Source organism: Heptranchias perlo, chromosome 29 (genome assembly GCF_035084215.1).
Source record: "Heptranchias perlo isolate sHepPer1 chromosome 29, sHepPer1.hap1, whole genome shotgun sequence".
Taxonomy (NCBI): Eukaryota; Metazoa; Chordata; class Chondrichthyes; order Hexanchiformes; family Hexanchidae; genus Heptranchias; species Heptranchias perlo.
Window position 1 is genome coordinate 17,921,058 of NC_090353.1, and position 17,563 is coordinate 17,938,620.

The 17,563-nt window shown below is 44.7% G+C and overlaps 2 protein-coding genes across 2 annotated transcripts in view; one reads left to right on the forward strand and one right to left on the reverse strand.

Moving 5' to 3' along the window:
* The window catches only part of LOC137299459 (dedicator of cytokinesis protein 7-like), a 174,570-nt gene that overhangs the window by 50,830 nt on the left and 106,177 nt on the right, over positions 1–17,563 (forward strand). The window lies entirely within an intron of this gene.
* angptl4 (angiopoietin-like 4) lies at positions 939–14,885 on the reverse strand. The gene is made up of 7 exons (XM_067968198.1): positions 14,297–14,885; positions 12,690–12,800; positions 11,897–12,011; positions 5,447–5,560; positions 4,459–4,554; positions 3,447–3,722; positions 939–2,637 (listed from the first exon to the last, which is right to left on the reverse strand). The coding sequence occupies exons 1-7, from the start codon at positions 14,771–14,773 to the stop codon at positions 2,462–2,464; spliced, it is 1,365 nt and encodes a 454-aa protein (XP_067824299.1). The 5' UTR covers positions 14,774–14,885; the 3' UTR covers positions 939–2,461.

Consider the following 17,563-nt stretch of genomic DNA (forward strand, 5'->3'; position numbering starts at 1 on the left):
AAGTGGCCTAGCAAGCCACTCAGTCATATCAGACCACTAACAGTGGTTCAGTAAGAGGGCCCATCACCATCTTCTCAGGGCAACTAGAGATGGGCAATAAATGCCAGCCTTGCCAGTGTTGTACTCATGGCTGGGCAGTGTAGAGTGGGCAGTACTCTGCATCCGATGAATGAGTGTTAGATACACAAGGGGAGCCATGTCTCTTCTCTCTAGTTGGCCTTCCTAAACATAGAGGATGTTTTTTAAAAATTCCTTGGTTTTCCCAGATGTTTGGACGGAGCCATAATGTCTATTGCTGCACCTGTGGCTCTAGGGATTTGTGAAATGGGGGTGATGATTTGGATTGAAATTCCCTCCTCCCAGACTGGGTACACACTTCCTGCCCCTTTTAAATGTATTTTTTCCATCCTTGTCCCCAGGCCCTGGCTGAAGCTCTGCATCCTACTGCTTGGACAGTAGATCAGTGGGTTAAAAAGAATGTGTTGAGCCTGGCCTTTCGCCAGCTCCTGCCCCAGACTGGTGCCAGTGACGGGTACTATCAGAAAATAACATTTTTGGGATACAGTATATGAGTAATTTGAGACATGCAATGTGGTAAGTGTAACATGCTTGCGAGGAACAGGTGACTTTGGACCTATGGTTCCCAAATCTTTCCACCACTGGGGTTTTCCTCACCTCATGTCTGGCTCTGCTGTGGACTAATTGATAGAGATTGATTGGCATGATGAGTCAACAGCTCCATTATCATTTTATCATGTGACTACCAGGGTGGTAGAAGGTGAACTAAATGGGACTGTGGTCTTTTCTCGTCTAGCAATTCCTGCATTCCGATGACTCATGGGGAACAAGAGGCACGACTGGCCCCCCTGCTCAGACTCCCTTCATAGCCCACACTCCCCACTCCTGCCACAAGAACAAACAAATACACCAGACAAATATTTAAACCAAAGAATAGTTTTTTTTAGACAAAAATCTGAATTAAAGAAATCATTTGATATTAAAATAACAGGTTTTAAAGGTTATGTACAGCAGACAATAGAGACCGACTCGCACTCCCTTCTGGGAGAAGCTGAGCATTTTATAAATTACAAAAGGCAGGTTTGGAATATTAAATGTTTAAATACATAAAGCAAAAAAATGAAACAATTAAGTCACAATTCTCACACAGCTACTCATAGCCATGGTGATAAAGTCAATATGACTCGGACACATTCCTTTGAGCAGGAATCGAGCTACAAGTGTAACAGCTAAACTGGTATAAATAGTGACCAGGGCACTGGGGCAATGGTATAGGAGGCACCTGGAGCCAGGGCTGTGGCTTCTGGCTTATGCCAGAGCCTAGACTGCACCTGCATTTACTTTACAGCCTCCATCATTAACATTTTATCTGCTTGACTCTATTTTAGAGAAAATGCAGAGCAGTTGTTGGGTCTCCTTGTTTTACTGAAGAGACGGAAAAAGGGGTAGAGATTTGCCCCTATCAGTGCTCGGACAGCTAATGATGTTTGAGAGGCAGCAGTGTGCTGTCTGTTTGATTCTGGCAGCCCTGGACTGGCCTTTCAGAAACATAGAAATATAGAAATAGAGCATTTCAAGCTATTTTTTCCCATTCATGTTTGTCTGATATGAGTTTTAAACACTGATCCCTGCTGGGAGTTCAGTCTGTTCAAACAATCAGTCTCATGGCATCCTCGACTCTCCTATCTTCTGACTGTCGTTATTTTACATACTGCTTTTAACTGCTCCTCTTTATCATCAGATCCCCTTTCGTCTGAAGGCAGTGACTCTTGTTGGAGAGTTCCACAGATATGGGCCTAGACGGTCTTAACAGGTTTCTCGACTGTTGAAAGCATCACAGCGGAGCCCGATCCTGCTCTTGCCTGACATTCTCTCATTCTCTCCCTCTTTGTGTGTGGGGACGCTCACTCACCCACTTTCCAGCAGGGGCAGTGATTCTGGCACTCGATGCTAGGGGGCACTGATGCCACACGTTGCTCTGGCCGAGGCGAGGGTTAACCCTGGGATCTTCCTGCTCTGTATGATGTGGCTACCCGCTGGATAAACTCTCTGAGCCACTGGGTGGGGAAGCCCACAAACTGGTTTTGCAGAAGTTAGCTGATTTTATTTTTCTACTTTGTACTCGTCTTGGATTTAAAACACTCAAAGGGAAAACTAACAGCTGCTTAAATTGGCCTGTGCGCTTTGGGAAAGCTTGCGTAGCTCAGCCATTAATCCTGGGATATTTGCTGCATTGTTTCGTTGCATAAACAGATAAACATACATGTTTGGAGACTCTAGTCAGTGCATCCATTTTTCCTTTAGAACATTGCATTGTACTCTCGTTCCAGATGTAAACAGCGACTGCTTTGCTGTTTTAAATTTCTCTCTCTCTCACGTGTACGTACACACACACACACACACACACACACAGTCCCTCTGCCAGAATCTGAGCTTTTGATGTTTATGCTTCTAGTTCCATCGGGCGAATCATCATCGTCGTGGTCTTCAGGGGATAATTTCTGCCTTTCCAGGGCTTCCAGAATATTCCCTGTTTCCTCTCAAGTCGCTCCCTGGGCTTGCTGGTGAAATATTTGCCGTTTAGGTTGGCTTGTCCGCAGGTGGTGAACCACCATCCACCTGGAACATTTAGAAAACAAGTCACTTCAGCACGTTCAGTTCTCATGTTAAATGTTTATTCTTTGGGTCTGCTGACTGTCTGAGGCGCGTGGAACCAATCACGGGGCGGGGCGGGGTGGCCCATCAGCACATGGGGCCCATCGCCGCGTTTAACAATCTCAAAACCAAGCTACTCATAAATGCACAGTTGGGGTTTCAGCTGGCTGGATAGACAGTGCACACTCTCCCCCTGGAGGATCATGTGCCCTATTTACATAAAAGCATGGGTGGGTCACAACCAAGGCCTCAGGATCCCAATGTGCATGGGTAACCAACACAAGAGTAGATCTCTGCTCTGGGCTGCCTACCGTTCTGGGGACTCAGATCTCCCACCTCTGCAGGCCCTAACCCGTGATTTTTCTGTCCATTCATTTTCTCTGATCCATACTAAGGAGAGTGCAGAAGCAGAAAATCTCAACAGCACAGTGCAGAGCTCTGGCTCCACCCCTGTCGTGAGCCTGCATGCACTGACAGGTAACTTAACAGTTCTCTCCTCCCTCTTTCCCCTTCCTCGCTCTCGTATATCTTGGTGCCAGACACAAGTTGCAGGCCCAGGCAGATGTGGATAACTCATATTTGCTGAGGGCCATGGGATGGTGGTGGGGAGAATGCTCCTGGGCCACATTGTGAGCAGCCCTGGTATATTTCGTATTTGTGGCATTGCCTGTGAGCTGGACCATCCCAAGTTCTCGAGAGAGAGGCCAGGAAGGAATGCTCGATTGCCCGTATGGCTATGTTCAAGCATTTGCTGGGTTTGCCTTGGTACTGACCTGTCAGGTGCTTGGCACAACTCATGTTGAATTTCAGATCGTGGTCCTGGTCTCGTGTGGAAAAGCGCAGACCGCTCGACTCACTGATAGCATTCTTGAGGGTTCCAGAAATGGGGCTCTTGAGTGTCATGGTGTAGTCAGTGGCCTCGCTGCCAAGGCTGAAGGGATATTCTGTGTACTCCGTGTGATTCTCCCAGTCCTCCAGGTCGATGCGCAGGAGATAGCCCCCCTGACGCATGATGGTGTAAAGTTTCTCCAGACCTAACCAGAATTCACCTGAAATCAGGAAAACCGGAATGGGATCAGATGAGAACAGAGCCTTTCATTCATTCGCTGAGTTGTTTTTTTTTAAATTGCCTTTCGGTGTCGTCTCTAGTTTTCACTTTTATATTTATCCTTCAGCTAATATCACTAAAAACAGATTATCTGGTCATTATCACATTGCTGTTTGTGGGACCTTGCTGTGCGCAAATTGGCTGCCGCGTTTCCTACATTACAACAGTGCCGACACTTCAAAAGTACTTCATTGGCTGAAATGCTTTGGGACGTCCTGAGGTTGTGAATGGTGCTATATAAATGCAAGCCTTTCTTTTTATAGATTGTTTAAGAGCTTCGTCTGCCCATATTTTAGATCTGAAGAATGAAGTGTTTATCTTTATTTTTTTCCCCCTGTTTTCTCCCTTCCTCTTGGTGGCGTTGGCTCTCGCTGGGGTACTGGTTCCAAAAGTGCACTCTAGTATCTCACCAGAGGGAGCACCACAGCCAAACCCAATACTGTCCTCACCTGGCATCAGGGCTGTATTGGATGATGATCAGAAGCAGAAACATTGACTGATTTTGTTCCTAACCATGCCACACCCCCCCTCCCCCAACCACTGCCACACCCCACCCCCCTCCCCCAACCACTGCCACACCCTACCTCCCCCTCCCCCAACCACTACCCTGGTCTTTTATGAAACAAGCTAACACCTTTAAACAGGTCGGATCAAGAAAGTCACTGAATTCTGTTTACCGGTAAGGTTGCCAAATCCGTCCTTGTATGCCTGCCAGAGACGATCAAAGTCCACCGACCCGTCCCTCCGTCTCTGAATCACAGTCCAGCCACCTTCTGTTGAAAGACCAAAAATGTTTAAGTGTGCTCGTGGATTTCAGTCTCCACAGAATGACGAGATGTACAATTAGACTAGAGGAAACCAGGAGCAGTTCTGGCTCGGTTTCCACAAGCAGTTCTAGCCCCCGGTTCAAGCCACAATGTTGCGGCCATTCCCCCACTCCACCCCCTCCCACCCAATGTGGCTCCAGCCTTGTTACCTGGAACAGTTTCCAGCTCCATTTCTGCCAAGGGCACTGGTCCCGTCCCTATTCCTGTGAGTGACCATAAGTGGTAACGGTCCCGTTTCAGTGAGAGGTGCTGACCTTCCTGACCTAATTTCAGTGAGAGATGCTGACCTCTGACCCCTGACCCCATTTTAGTGATAGGATCCAACTCCTGATCCCCTTTGTGAGAGACGCTGACCGTTGGCTCCTGGCCCCTTTTCAGAGACGGGCGTTGGCCCCTGGCCCCGCATCAGAAAGGGACGCTGGCCCCTGACCCCATCTCAGAGGGAGACACGGACCTCTGACCCCATTTCAGTGAGAGGTGCTGACCCTTGACCTCATTTCAGTGATAGGCGCTGGCCCCATTTCAATGAGAGATGCTGACCTCTGACCCCATTTCAGTGAGAGGTGTTGACCCCTGACCCCATTTCAGTGATAGGCGCTGGCACCTGACACTGTTTCAGAGAGTGGCGCTGGCCCCATTTCCATGAGAGATGCTGACCTCTGACCCCATTTCAGTGAGATATTGACCCCTGACCCCAATTCCAGGAGTGCCGCTGGCCCCTGACCACGTTTCGGTGAGAGGTGTTGACCCCGACCCCATTTCAATGAGAGGTGCTGACCCCTGACCCCTTTTCAGCGAGAGGCCCAGACTCAGTCTCCAGTAATATTCAAATTCTTACCATCAGTCATTTGACAGAATGCTTCAAAGGGCTGTGATCCTATTGGCTGGATTCTGTACACACCGGTGGTTCGTTGTCCTTCAAGGAAGAGCTGGTGACAGTCAGAGGGAAGTTCTACAGGGAAAAAAAATAGATAGTGCACTCAGTAGGTTTTAGGGATTTCTCTGCTCTTTTTACTTTGATTGCTGTGTTTCGAAGTACTCACGCAGGTAACCCCTGTGCCCTATGTGCCAGAGAGTGATTTTATTTTTCCAGACTGATCACATTGTCAACATCCTATTCAACCCCGAGCTCAACTTCCATAGGAACAGGAGTAGGCCATTCAGCCCCTCGAGCCTGTTCCGCCATTCAATTAGATCATGGCTGATCTGTATCTTAACTTCATTTACCCGCCTTGGTTCCATGACCAACAAAAATCTATCAATCTCAGTTATGATTCCAAACCCATATCCTCTATCACCAAGACTGCCTACTTCCATCTCCTACTATCTCCTTCTTTGGCTCGGTGTCTGTTTCATTTTTGAATCAAACCTCTGAAGCACCATGGGACATTCTTCTACATTAAAGGCACTATATAGGTATAAGTTGTTGCTAAATTTGTGGCGTGCCCAGGGAACAAACGGAGACCCACCCCCCACCCCACCCCACCCCTTCAGTTTGTTTCAGCTACTGGTTTTATCCTGTGCTTGCTTTGTAATTCTCATCTTTAGAAGGCGCAAGAGTAACATTAAACTAGACTTTGACATGTGCTTTAACCGCCCAACAAGTTTTGCGCTACCAGCTAGGACGAATTTATATCCCCTTAAACATTGTGATGAGAGTAAGTTTTATAATTTAATAAATGTGTACGTTTTACCCCCTGCAAAGGGAACGGTACAACTCTGAACAGAGAAGTTTCAGATTCTTGTGAAATAGAATTGCATTTTTCTTTCTTGTGACAAGCAGCGAAAGGTGAGCATTGTTTGCCTGAACTTTGTACCTTGGCAGCTCAGCACTGCCAACACGCTAGGATTTGTGCAACTGTTGAAAGTTCAGCTCTTGTGGTGCAATATAAAAGCTCCTTACCCCACAGCTGAACATACTGGGGATGAGTGGCTATAGGTGTGAAAGGCTGAGTAAGTGTGAGCGTCGCACAACCACTGGGAGGGAGCACATGCCCCCTCCCCACAATTTATTATTTGCCTTGGGATATGTCCCCACTCAACTCTTCAAATACACTTCTGCCCGAGCAAGAACATAAGAAATAGGAACTGAAGTAGGCCATAAGGCCCCTTGAGCCTGCTCCGCCATTCAATAGAATCATGGCTGATCTTCTACCTCAACTCCACCGTCCCGTCTTATCCCCATATCACTTGATTCCCTTAGTGTCCAAAAATCCATCGATCTCAGTCTTCAATATACTCAAGACTGCGTATCTACAGCCCTCTGGGGTAAAGAATTCCAAAGATTCACAACACTGAGTGAAGAAATTTTTCCTCATCTCGGTCCTAAATGGCCAACCCCTTATCTTGAGACGATGACTCCTAGTTCCAGACTCTCCAGCCAGGGGAAACAACCTCTTAGCAACCAGGGCTAGAGATCCAGAAAAGTGTGAGTCACTGGGTGTGAGCATAATAAGCACGACTATGCACGGTGTAGCAAATTTTGCCCTATTTTTAGCTCTATTATTTCACCCGCCCTTTTTAAGCAACTAGTTTATATTGAAATAAATTAGTGAAGAAAGCATCAAGGATTCAGCCCAATGACATTCAAAAGCTTTTTACTTTTTTTTTAATTGGATTTTGGATGAAGCTTATCCTGTTTTGGATTTAATAACTTTTGTTATTTTATCGATAGAAACTAAAAGAGGATCTATTTTTCACTCTGGCCAAGGACAATGCTAGTATCACCCAGGCAGCAGGAATATAAATGATCAATTTTAAATTTCTCCCAACTGAAAGTGGACATTCAAATAAAGAGCAGATGAAAACGAATCATGATTTTTCAGTACTTTAGTTCTGACCCTGCTGAACATCTTGGTGAATTCTACACACCAGCTGCTTCCTATTTTTTGTTTAACTTTTGAGGTATGAGTTACAGAGCCAAGTTTTAATCTGGTTGTTTTTAGGTAAGGCTCTATATTTTAGCTGCAGGTCACCCTGTTGTTTTGCTGCATTTTTTTTAAAGCTCTCATGTAACAGCAGCAGCTCAGTGCCGTTCAAGGTGAAAGGATTAAGAGGGCTGGGGCTTTTCTTGAGGCTGAAGTAAACATGAACTTTTACCTAGTTATTCTGGGACCCTTCTGTGCCCCTCCTTGTAAAAGCAGTCAGGCATTCCATACGGCTTAATCTGAGAGTACTGGGTCACTTGAGACAATTAACATTTGCAGAACCATTAGTGGTTGTTTCCTCTAGTTTTAAACCCATTTAGTGCTGCATTCTGTTGCTGGTTTCCCTGCTCAGTCACCAATTCCCTGCTGAGAGCAGTCACTCATGCAGGGACTGTCTGTTCAACACTTTATATCATAACAGAAATAATTTCGGCACTTGGTGAACTGAACTTTTTGAAGCTCGAGTGTCTTGGTGCAATTTGTATCAAAGCTTTTACCAGTTAATGTTAAATGGAGATCAAGGGGGTGAATTTAAACCCCAAGAACGGGTGGGAGTTGAAAACAGTTGTTTTTTGGGTCGTGACCGCAACCCGGCTTTATTTCCGGATTTAACATCAGCGCGTAAAAGTACAGGCTTCCCACTGGGAATGCAAAGTCTGAAAATGTTGTTGTTGCAACCCAAAAAAACAACTATTTTCAACTCCCACCAGCCCCCAACCCACCCGTTCTTGGGGTTTAAAATCACCCCTCAGGAACGTATAGTGCAGGCTGTGTGATGTACAATTGCTCTATATGGCGAATGTATAGTGCAGACTGTGTGATGTACACTTGTTATATATGGTGAGTGCATAGCAGAGGATGTGTGATGTACACTTGTTATATATGGTGAGTACATAGCAGAGGATGTGTGATGTACACTTGTTATATATGGTGAGCGTAGAGCGGAGGAGGTGACTATATCAGCCCTGTTTATAACTTCGGCATTCTATTCAACCCATAGCTAAGTTTCCCAACCCTATATCCTCTCCATCGCAAAGACCTACTCCCACCTCTAACATCGCCCGCCTCCGCTCTTATCAGATCCCATCTTCTGCTGAAACCCGCATTCCCAATGCTCATATCTCCGTAAACTTCAGCTCATCCAAAACTCTGCTAACCATATCCTATTCTGCTCGCCAATCACCCCCTGTCCTCGCTAATCTATATTGGCTCTCAGTACCCCAACACCATAAATTTTAAATTCTCATCCTAGTATTTAAATCCACCCCCACACCTTCATCCCTCCCTATCTCTGGAAACTCCTACAGCCCTACAGCCCCACCCCCTCCCCCCTCAACTTCTGACTTCAGGCTCTGTGCATCTCACCCTCCCTTCACCCCACCATTGGCGGCCGTGCCTTCAGCCCCGAGCCCTATGGTTTGTAATTATGTACTTAAACCCCTCTGCCTCACCACCTTTTAGACTCTCCTTAAAACCCACCTCTTTGACCATTTTTCCTGACGCCTCTGATGCATCTAGGGACATTTTTCCATGTTAAAGGCGCTCTATAAATTCAAGTTATTGTTGATGTACGTTCGCTGTATATGGTGGCTGCATAGCATAGGATATACAATGCAAGTTTAATGTATGCTTTAAAATATAGCACAGGCTGTGATGTACATTTGCTGTATATGGTGACTGCATAGTGCAGGACATATGATGTACACAGTAAATGTATAGCTCAAGGTGTACATTCACTGTATATGGATAAACATTTAGCGCAGACAGTTGAACAGCCCAGTCTAAGACTCACCTACTTTACAAAACAGTTGAGCTGCTGTTTAACAGATAGCCACATCTGGTTTGGAGGTACTTTTGCTGAAGTAATTGCATGGTTCTGACAGCTTAATGTTTAAAATACTCACGCTCCATTTAAAGGGGCTTTTCAGGCTGGAGCTTTTTAAGTAATGGATTAGGTTCCAGTTTACATCTAAAAATGGTTGGGGGAAGAAGATCAGTGTTTAAACTTCAGTAAATGGATTATGCAGCTTCTAACACTTTGAACAGTAACTTTCTAGAAAATGGTTTTAATGTAGTTGGGTGTCTAATCTGCTCCAGTTTTACATTCATTATGTATTTTGATGCTCAGTGTTGGTCATTGTTGCAGGTTCACTGTCTAAACAGCATGATATACAACTTGCAGCCTGCAACTCCAGTTACAATAGGATTTGTTGGGAAAAAATATGAATGGCTGGATGGTCACTGTGTATAGATCAGAGATTTTCCCAGTTTTCCTCAAAAAGGGTTTAAAAGGAACAAAGGCAGGTAAATGGAGTTGAGGTACAGATCAACCATGATCTAATTGAATGGTAGAACAGACTTAAGGGGCTGAATGGCCTACTCCTATAAATTTAATTTAGGGAATTCAATGCTCCAGTGTCAGAAATGAAGCACTTTTAACTGATTATTTATTGGATTCTTTCTTATAGGTCATACTACAGGGATAAAATGTATATTCTTCTGCCTCCTGAAGGGAAGGTGGCAACACGTGATTATATCCAGTAAAGTGAAGCACAGTGACTCACTTCATTCCTGAGTCCTGCTACATTTACCCAGATAATAAAGCCCTCTTTTGGAGGGGGGGAAATGCGGGGGTTGTGAAGCTAAATCCAAGAAAAATGTCCCAAAGTTTAACGCCTCCGCAAAGACTGGCGGTCTCTCCGTCTTCACCTTCAACACACTTGGCTCTTTCCATTAGCTGGCTGGTTTGGAAGTGGGGGAAAGGTCAGTGTGTTGTGGGCAGAATTGTAATAAAAAAATCTGTAGGAGGGAAGCGATCATACAAGGAGAAAATAACAACCCACAAAGTTCAGGACTGAAGTGGGAAGCTGTTATGAATCAGGCTTTTCAACTTTCACTCACTCGGCTTCATGCCACGATACTCACACAAGTTTTATTTAAAAACAAAAAAAAACTAACGGTTCGCTCCTATTCTGCAGATAAAAGTCTTTAGTATTTCCTCCCAGCTTGCGGCCAGCTCATCGAAGATTCAACTTTCACCCAGTTGGCTGCGGGCCATAGCTGCCGTATTTCATTCGTAAGAAATTCCTAAAACAGCCCATTGTCTGGGAGAGTCCTCCTCCTCCTCATTTTCTGCCCTATCAGAGCAGCGTCAGCATCGTTCAGGGGGACAGCCTCCATGCAGTGATCAGCCTCAGAGCACGAGGCCTGCCTGGACCTGGGAGCATGGCTGGAATAATTCATCAAATGCACTGAGCCTTAAACGGCACAGACTCCTGCTTTAAAAAAAAAACTAGAAACAGCACAAATGCTGGAGGTTTGAAGATTAAAATCAGAAAATGTACAGCAAGTTGTCAGTATCTATACAGATTCATGTTGTACACCCTAAATATTAACCTGGCTTTTGCAGATGCTCACAGTCCTGCTGTTTATTGCTAGTATTTAATGCTCCACAGTCCTGCTGTTTAAAAACTGGCCCTCAGACTCACTCACTTATATTTGGCAGTAATTAGACAAGGGGTGGTGTGGGGGGGGCGGGGGGGTGTTCTCATGTCCTGACTCCTAGATTCATGGAATAAAAGAACTTTGTTGTTCTTTTCCAATAAATTCTTTTTTTAAAACCTTTGTAGAATGTACAGCAGGTCTAAAGTCAGTCTGTTTATAGGCAAAGAGTCTCCCAGGAATTTGCCTGTTTCGCTCTCTATCCGTTACTCAGAGTGCCCTTTCTCCTAGTTGGCCAGCAGCCAGGAAGACATTCCATTTGCTGCTGTGTTCTGCACAGTTTGTTCAGAGAGTCTAGCTGGCTCTCCATTCCACTAACATCAGTGTAGCAGACATCTGTCGACTTGGAATCCCAGGTTAAGAGGTTCAAACACATTCTTAGAGTCCCCAATATACAGCTGTTGGTTCACTGCTGAGAAACAGAGTGACATGTGTCTGTGAATGCATCTGTGTGTCAGTGCTTATGTGTTGTATGTTTGCATGTGCATGTTTGTTCACACCTGTGTGTGGAGCTGTTTGCACGTGTCCATATAGGTCTGTCTTTGCATGTAGTTGGAGTGATTTGTTTCTCAAAGATCTTGCAACGGCAATGTGGAATTGTCCTCATTGATATATTCCATTTCTTAAACAGCAACTGTTCCCTGTGGAATAAATCAGCAAATCTGAAGGATTTTGTGGTTTAATTTTAAAGTAAAACACGTATCTAAATGACCAAATGTAGCTGAGGGTAAAGGCAACTGAGACCAAAGGGGAGAGGGGGCGTCTTTTCAGATTTTGCTGTTCTCCCACCTGCAGTGTTGGCTTGATTTAATCAGTGCGTGAATTTTACAGCAATTTTTCAGCTAACAAGGATTACTTACTGTCGGTTAGCCTCGGCTCCGTACTGCTGCGTGTGCGAGGAATCACCTCCACTCTTCCTTTGAGAATCGATCTCCACCCTGGGCTCTCTTTGAGTTGCAGTTTGCTTTCTTGCAGCTGTAGTTGGAGAAAAGAAACTGGGTCAAGTTGCACATTAGAAATTAAGACTCGCTCATTGTCCATCATTAACAGTTCAGGATTCCATGCGCATCAAGCTCCTGGACTTAGACAGTGTTACACCAAATAGCATCGGATAAAGCAGCCAGTTAATAAAAAGTGTTTGGATATGTAATGCTGCCTTGGCCTCTACTCCTGATCAATGTGTTGGTACTGTGCATTTCAGCTTTCTCCCTTTCGATCGCATTGTGTACATTTCCATGCTGGCGCTCTGGTACCTTGCCCAAGTCACTTTCCTTCGGTGAGCTCAGTGACTCCTGGCAGACCACTCAACAATATGGGATGGCATCAGAGCTGAGGCTAATCCTATTCTCACCCAATGTCCCCACACTTACAATAAAAGCTGGAGTTATTGGAAAGTGATCAGGAACCCTGGCTGATTTTGATTCTCCACCATTTCAGGGGTAGTAAGCCAAAGTAGGCTCCTTCCACTATCTTGGCAGAGACCAGTTAACTCAGACTGGGGCCTTCCTGCTCTGACCATATTTATCATGGTCATGTATCCTACGTTGTCCATGTATATTTAATAGTTGCTATTGTGGTCACATAACACACCCATGTATATTTAATATGAGGCATGTTCCTTGCCTATGTCTATTTAATACAGTGGTCACGTACATTGCTTTGCAGAATCTTGATCTGAATGCTTTGCTTGTCAAGCTGCCACTGCTGGTCCTTAATTCTTGTCAGCAGCTCATCAATGTTTCTGTTTTGAATTTCCATCATGGACTGCAAAAAAAAGTATTTAAAGTTCAGTAAAGGTTAAAAATAAAATGTAGAACATCTGGGAATTTCCAACTTAAACACTACTTTTATACAGACAATATCTGGTTGGGAGGTTAGTTGTGTGCCCATGTCAAAGATGTATCAAACATCAACCGTGTTTAAGAACCCGTCCCTCTAACCTCAGGAAACTAGCTTTATCCCATTGTGATTTTAGTGTCCACTCAATTGAGTTGGAGGCATTCTCACACGAGAGACACGATTGCGGTTTCAAACACCACACCAGGACTTCAGCACATAATCTAGGCTGACACTTCAGTGCAGTACGGAGATGGTGTTGCAGATGTTAAACTGCCTGCTCGGGTGGACGTAGAAGATCCTATGCTATTATTTAAAGGGATTTCGTCCATTATCCTAGCCATCATTCTTCACTCAACTGACCAAACAGATTTTCTGGTCATTTATTCATTTGCTGTTTGTGGGATCTTGCTCTGCATAAATTGGCAGACGTTTGCCTACATTTCAAAAAAAAAATCTAAATCCGTTCATTCTTTAAAAATTACTTTGGGATATCAGCACGGTGTTAAAAAGGTGCTATATAAATGCCAGTTCTCTTCTCTCCCTCTTCGTAGCCTGTATTGTACTTACTTTTTCAGCAAACTCACTGTTAAGTATATTTAATTATTGAATTTAATTGCAGCTGTACAGTGCAGACTGCAGCAAGTGCTGAGCAGAGTCTGCAGCATATCCCTAGCCCACAGCTAGCACTGTCACATGCAAAAGAGCTCCACACGCGCTGCACGATTGCCTCCCACACAGCTGTTTGAGGCTGCATCATTGCCTATTTTGTGGACATTAAGACGTCAACTTCTCTTTGGACATGTTCCACTCGTTCACTATTGCTGGGTTTCCAATAATCAAGAGTTTCTGAAGGTCAGATTTACAGTTAAGAGTATTTCTCAAGCTGATGCCAGTTCCTGACCTTTAGTTGTAATTAAACTGAACAGGAAGGTAACAGGAGAAGGGAGGTTTCTATACCAGCTGGGAGCACTTTTTAAAAATACACTTTCTGACTAAATCAGGTTAGTAGCCTAGTTAAAAACTCAAACTTTAAGTGTTGCAGAGTTAGCATTTCTGATTGCAGATGTCAGTGTCACTTTCAGCCTGACCAAGTACACACTAGCTACAATCCACTATTAATTCAAATTAAGAATTAAACCCATTGTTATTAACATTGCTGAATTCAAATGATCAAATTTTAAGCTCAAAATGACTGCAAATCGTCACAGGTAGGCAGTACAGCACTTTCCCCAAAGTGTTTTTACATTATTCACATACAATAAATTAAAGTGTATTATTACCGAACAAGTGATGCACTTTAAATATGAAGCTCATACCTTTTGAGGCATAATTCGTTCTCTTTTATAGACTGAAAATTCACAATAAAAAGACCCTTAATGATGTGAATAATATCACTCCTTAAATGTAGCTGGGGCACTTACTCGGATGGTGTTATAGTTCAGGCCACTTTCAGCTTTCTTTCCGTTCGCAATCCTGCCAACTTTCTCCTCCAAGCTCTGCAGCGCCCTGTCCATCCTCAGCCTGTCCTCACCCATCTCCTCCACCTTCTCCCGCAGGCCGGCGGAGACCTGGAGCAGGTGGCCGCCCGGGCGGCTCTCCAGCTCTTCCCTTTGCTCGCTGACTCGCCCGGCCAGCTCGTCCAGCGTGCGGTTGTGAGCGCCCAGCTGCTCCGAGACGCTCTTCAGCTGCTCTTTGGTCCGCTCCACATGCTGCTTGAGGCCGTGGCCCAGCTGCAGGAGCCCGTGAGCGATGAGGTTCACCTCGTCCCAGGAGGCGAACTGCATCCGCCTGTCCTTGGCCGAAGAGCCCTTCTTGCCGGCGGGGTGGCCGGCCGCTCCCTCGGTGAAACTCGCCGCGCAGATGACGATGCACAGCGGTCCGGCGAAAGGCAGCTTCATCTTTTGCTGAGCCGGGTTTATACAGGAAGAGTTATTATTATTCGTATTTATTTTTTATTCTTCTTCTTCGCTGTCTCTCTCTTCTGTGGTGCCCGATGGATCACTGCCCCTTTTTGTACCAGGCTGGAGTTACTGGGATCCGCCCCCACTGGCTCAGCAAACAGCCGAATCAGGGAGCGTCTCTAAACTATCGCTGATGGAAATTCCCCAAACTGACAAGTAATTATGAGGGGAAAATAATCACTGCTCTTTTTTTTATAAAAGAGGGGGGGGGGGGTCCTAAAATGGAAAAAAAAGAAAACTATCACTTTAGCAACCAACCAGCACCTTAAAAGAAAAAAAAATCAAGGAAAAAAACTGCTCTTTGGCTAAAGTCCAATTTAATTTTTTTCTTTAAAATTCACTGCTAATACAGTCCTCAATAACTCAAGATATTTCCACACTATGTTTTTGAATTTTATCTTAAAGTGATTGGGGCTGGTGCATGATTTGTACATTGGGTTTCAGTTGGCTTTTGGGATCAGTGTAGTTATATGTCAGATGCTTCCGGAAGAAAAGCTGCGAAGCAGTCCGGATTAAAAATAACTTGGGATTTCAGGGGCAGATGAAGGATCAGTGAATCTAGAGATGGTTATTTGGTGTAGGGAAGGGGTGGTTAATCAAACTATGGTTTGTTTGTGCTTCAGTTGGTTAGATCAGCCACATAGGGTAGGGTGAGTGTGGCGTCCACCTACCCTCCAGGACTGGCATTGTGTGGCAGTGGCTTAGAGCCCAACACTGTGCTGTCCCACAGAGCAGTCAGGGTACAAGTTCAACCCCACAATTCACCATGCAGAGAGATCTCAATTTCAGCTCATCTGTTGCAAGAAGGCATTGGGGAGAGGGGGAAGAAGAGTGAGAGAGAGATGCGGTAAGGCTGGGTCCTGTGAGAGAGAAACAGAGGCCAGGCCTTGTCACGCAGGACGGGTGGAGGGCGGACAGATGGGGATTCTCTGGTTTTACTTTCCCAGCTTTATCCCTTTACTGTTGGGATCAGTCATTTTGTGCCTCTCTGCACTGTTACATGATACACACCCCAGTCACAGTTCCCTCAAAATGATTAGTGCATGTTAGGCAGTATGAGGGCACGATACTGCAATTCATGAACAGGGGAGCAGGAGGATGCAGGTGTGCTTTAATTTCTCATATGACAAATTTGGAGTTTTTATTGGGGCAGCAGAGAGCAGCTTCCTCCTACCCCACCCAGAAGAGGATTGAGGGGCTAAACCTACAATTGGTAAGGATCAATTTTTACCACAAATTGTTGGATTTTTTTCACGTGGTGGATTGGTTAAAAAAGTTTTCTTCAGAATTTAAAGTGAATTTTTTTTTTCCTCATTCTTTTCTTAACAAAGTTCAGGTCCAGCAATATGCAGATATCACATCTGTGACATCGGCATACGCATTACTTGCTGTATTTTCTGTATTATGGTGGTAACTGTATTCTTTAAATTGCAGTGTAGGTTTGTATTCTTTATACTGTGGTGGGAACTATATAAGGAATACCGTTCCCACACCACTATAATGTACCAGAAGTGTGGACTTCGATGGACGAATTAACCTTGGCTCAGTGGTAGCATTTTCACTTCTGAGCCAGAAGCACATAGCTTCAAGCCACACGCCAGAGACTTGAGCACATCATCTAAGCTGACACTTCGGTGCAGTACTGAGGGAGTGCTGCACTGTCAGGCCTTGTCACCCCTCAGGTAGATGTAAAAATTCCATGGCACTATTTGGAGAAAAGCAAGGGAGTTGTCCTGGCTAATATTTAACCAACATTAGTTTTAAAAAAGCAAATTTTCTGGTCAATTATCTCATTGCTGTTTGTGGGACCGTCCTGTGTGCAAATTAACTGCTGCATTTCCCTATATTACAACAGTCACTACACTTTAAAAGTATTTTACTGTCTGTGAAGTGCTTTGAGACATCCTAAAAGGCTCTATATAAATGCAGGTTCTTCTTCAATGGGAGAATTAATAACAACAACAACAATGTTCTAGAGGGAGGGCATCAATAGGAGAGTTACAGTAATAGAAGGATGGACAGAATGGCCTTTTCTTATATTTTAATCTTCACTGGGATTTCCTTAATGTAGCCCTGAGCAGAGATTTAAAAGAAAGAACTTGCAATTTAGAAAACACAAAACATTTATTGAAATATTCTGTGTTTTCTGAATACAAAAATCTCATGAGCCATAAGTAATGTGTCTGACTTTAAACCATTTGTTCACTGTTAGCTTCCTGAACAGCACATTTTGTTAATCCTGGTCCAACACATTACACATGGAAAGAAAGGGATGGGATGTTGGAATTTCCAGTTGGCTGCCGGTTGCTTTCAGTCCTAACTTGCTGTGAAGTGCATTAAATAAATTTGCACAGCGGGGATCAACTGTTATGGGATTTAAGGCTTCCAGTGCTGATAATTGGGATTAAAAACCCTACATTCCCTTGGGCAGCATAGGGCTGGGTACATACCTATATTTTGTTTCTCTCAAGATGTTGTGCTGTGATTCATTTTCTCTCTCACTTTCCTTGGCAGGGTAACTCTTGACACTGATACTGGGTGGCTTGGTTTGCTGTCCTTCCTGTGTTATTGCCAAGAAAAAGCAAAGGGCGGATTCTTCTAGTAAAGTGAAACTCTGCTGTAGCTATGGGGGGAGCCACAATTGCCTCAGCACCAGGGAAGGGAAAAAATCAGCCTGGGCTCGAGCTCGCGATTGCTATTTAGTGGCCCTTGTTGGAAAGTGTGTGC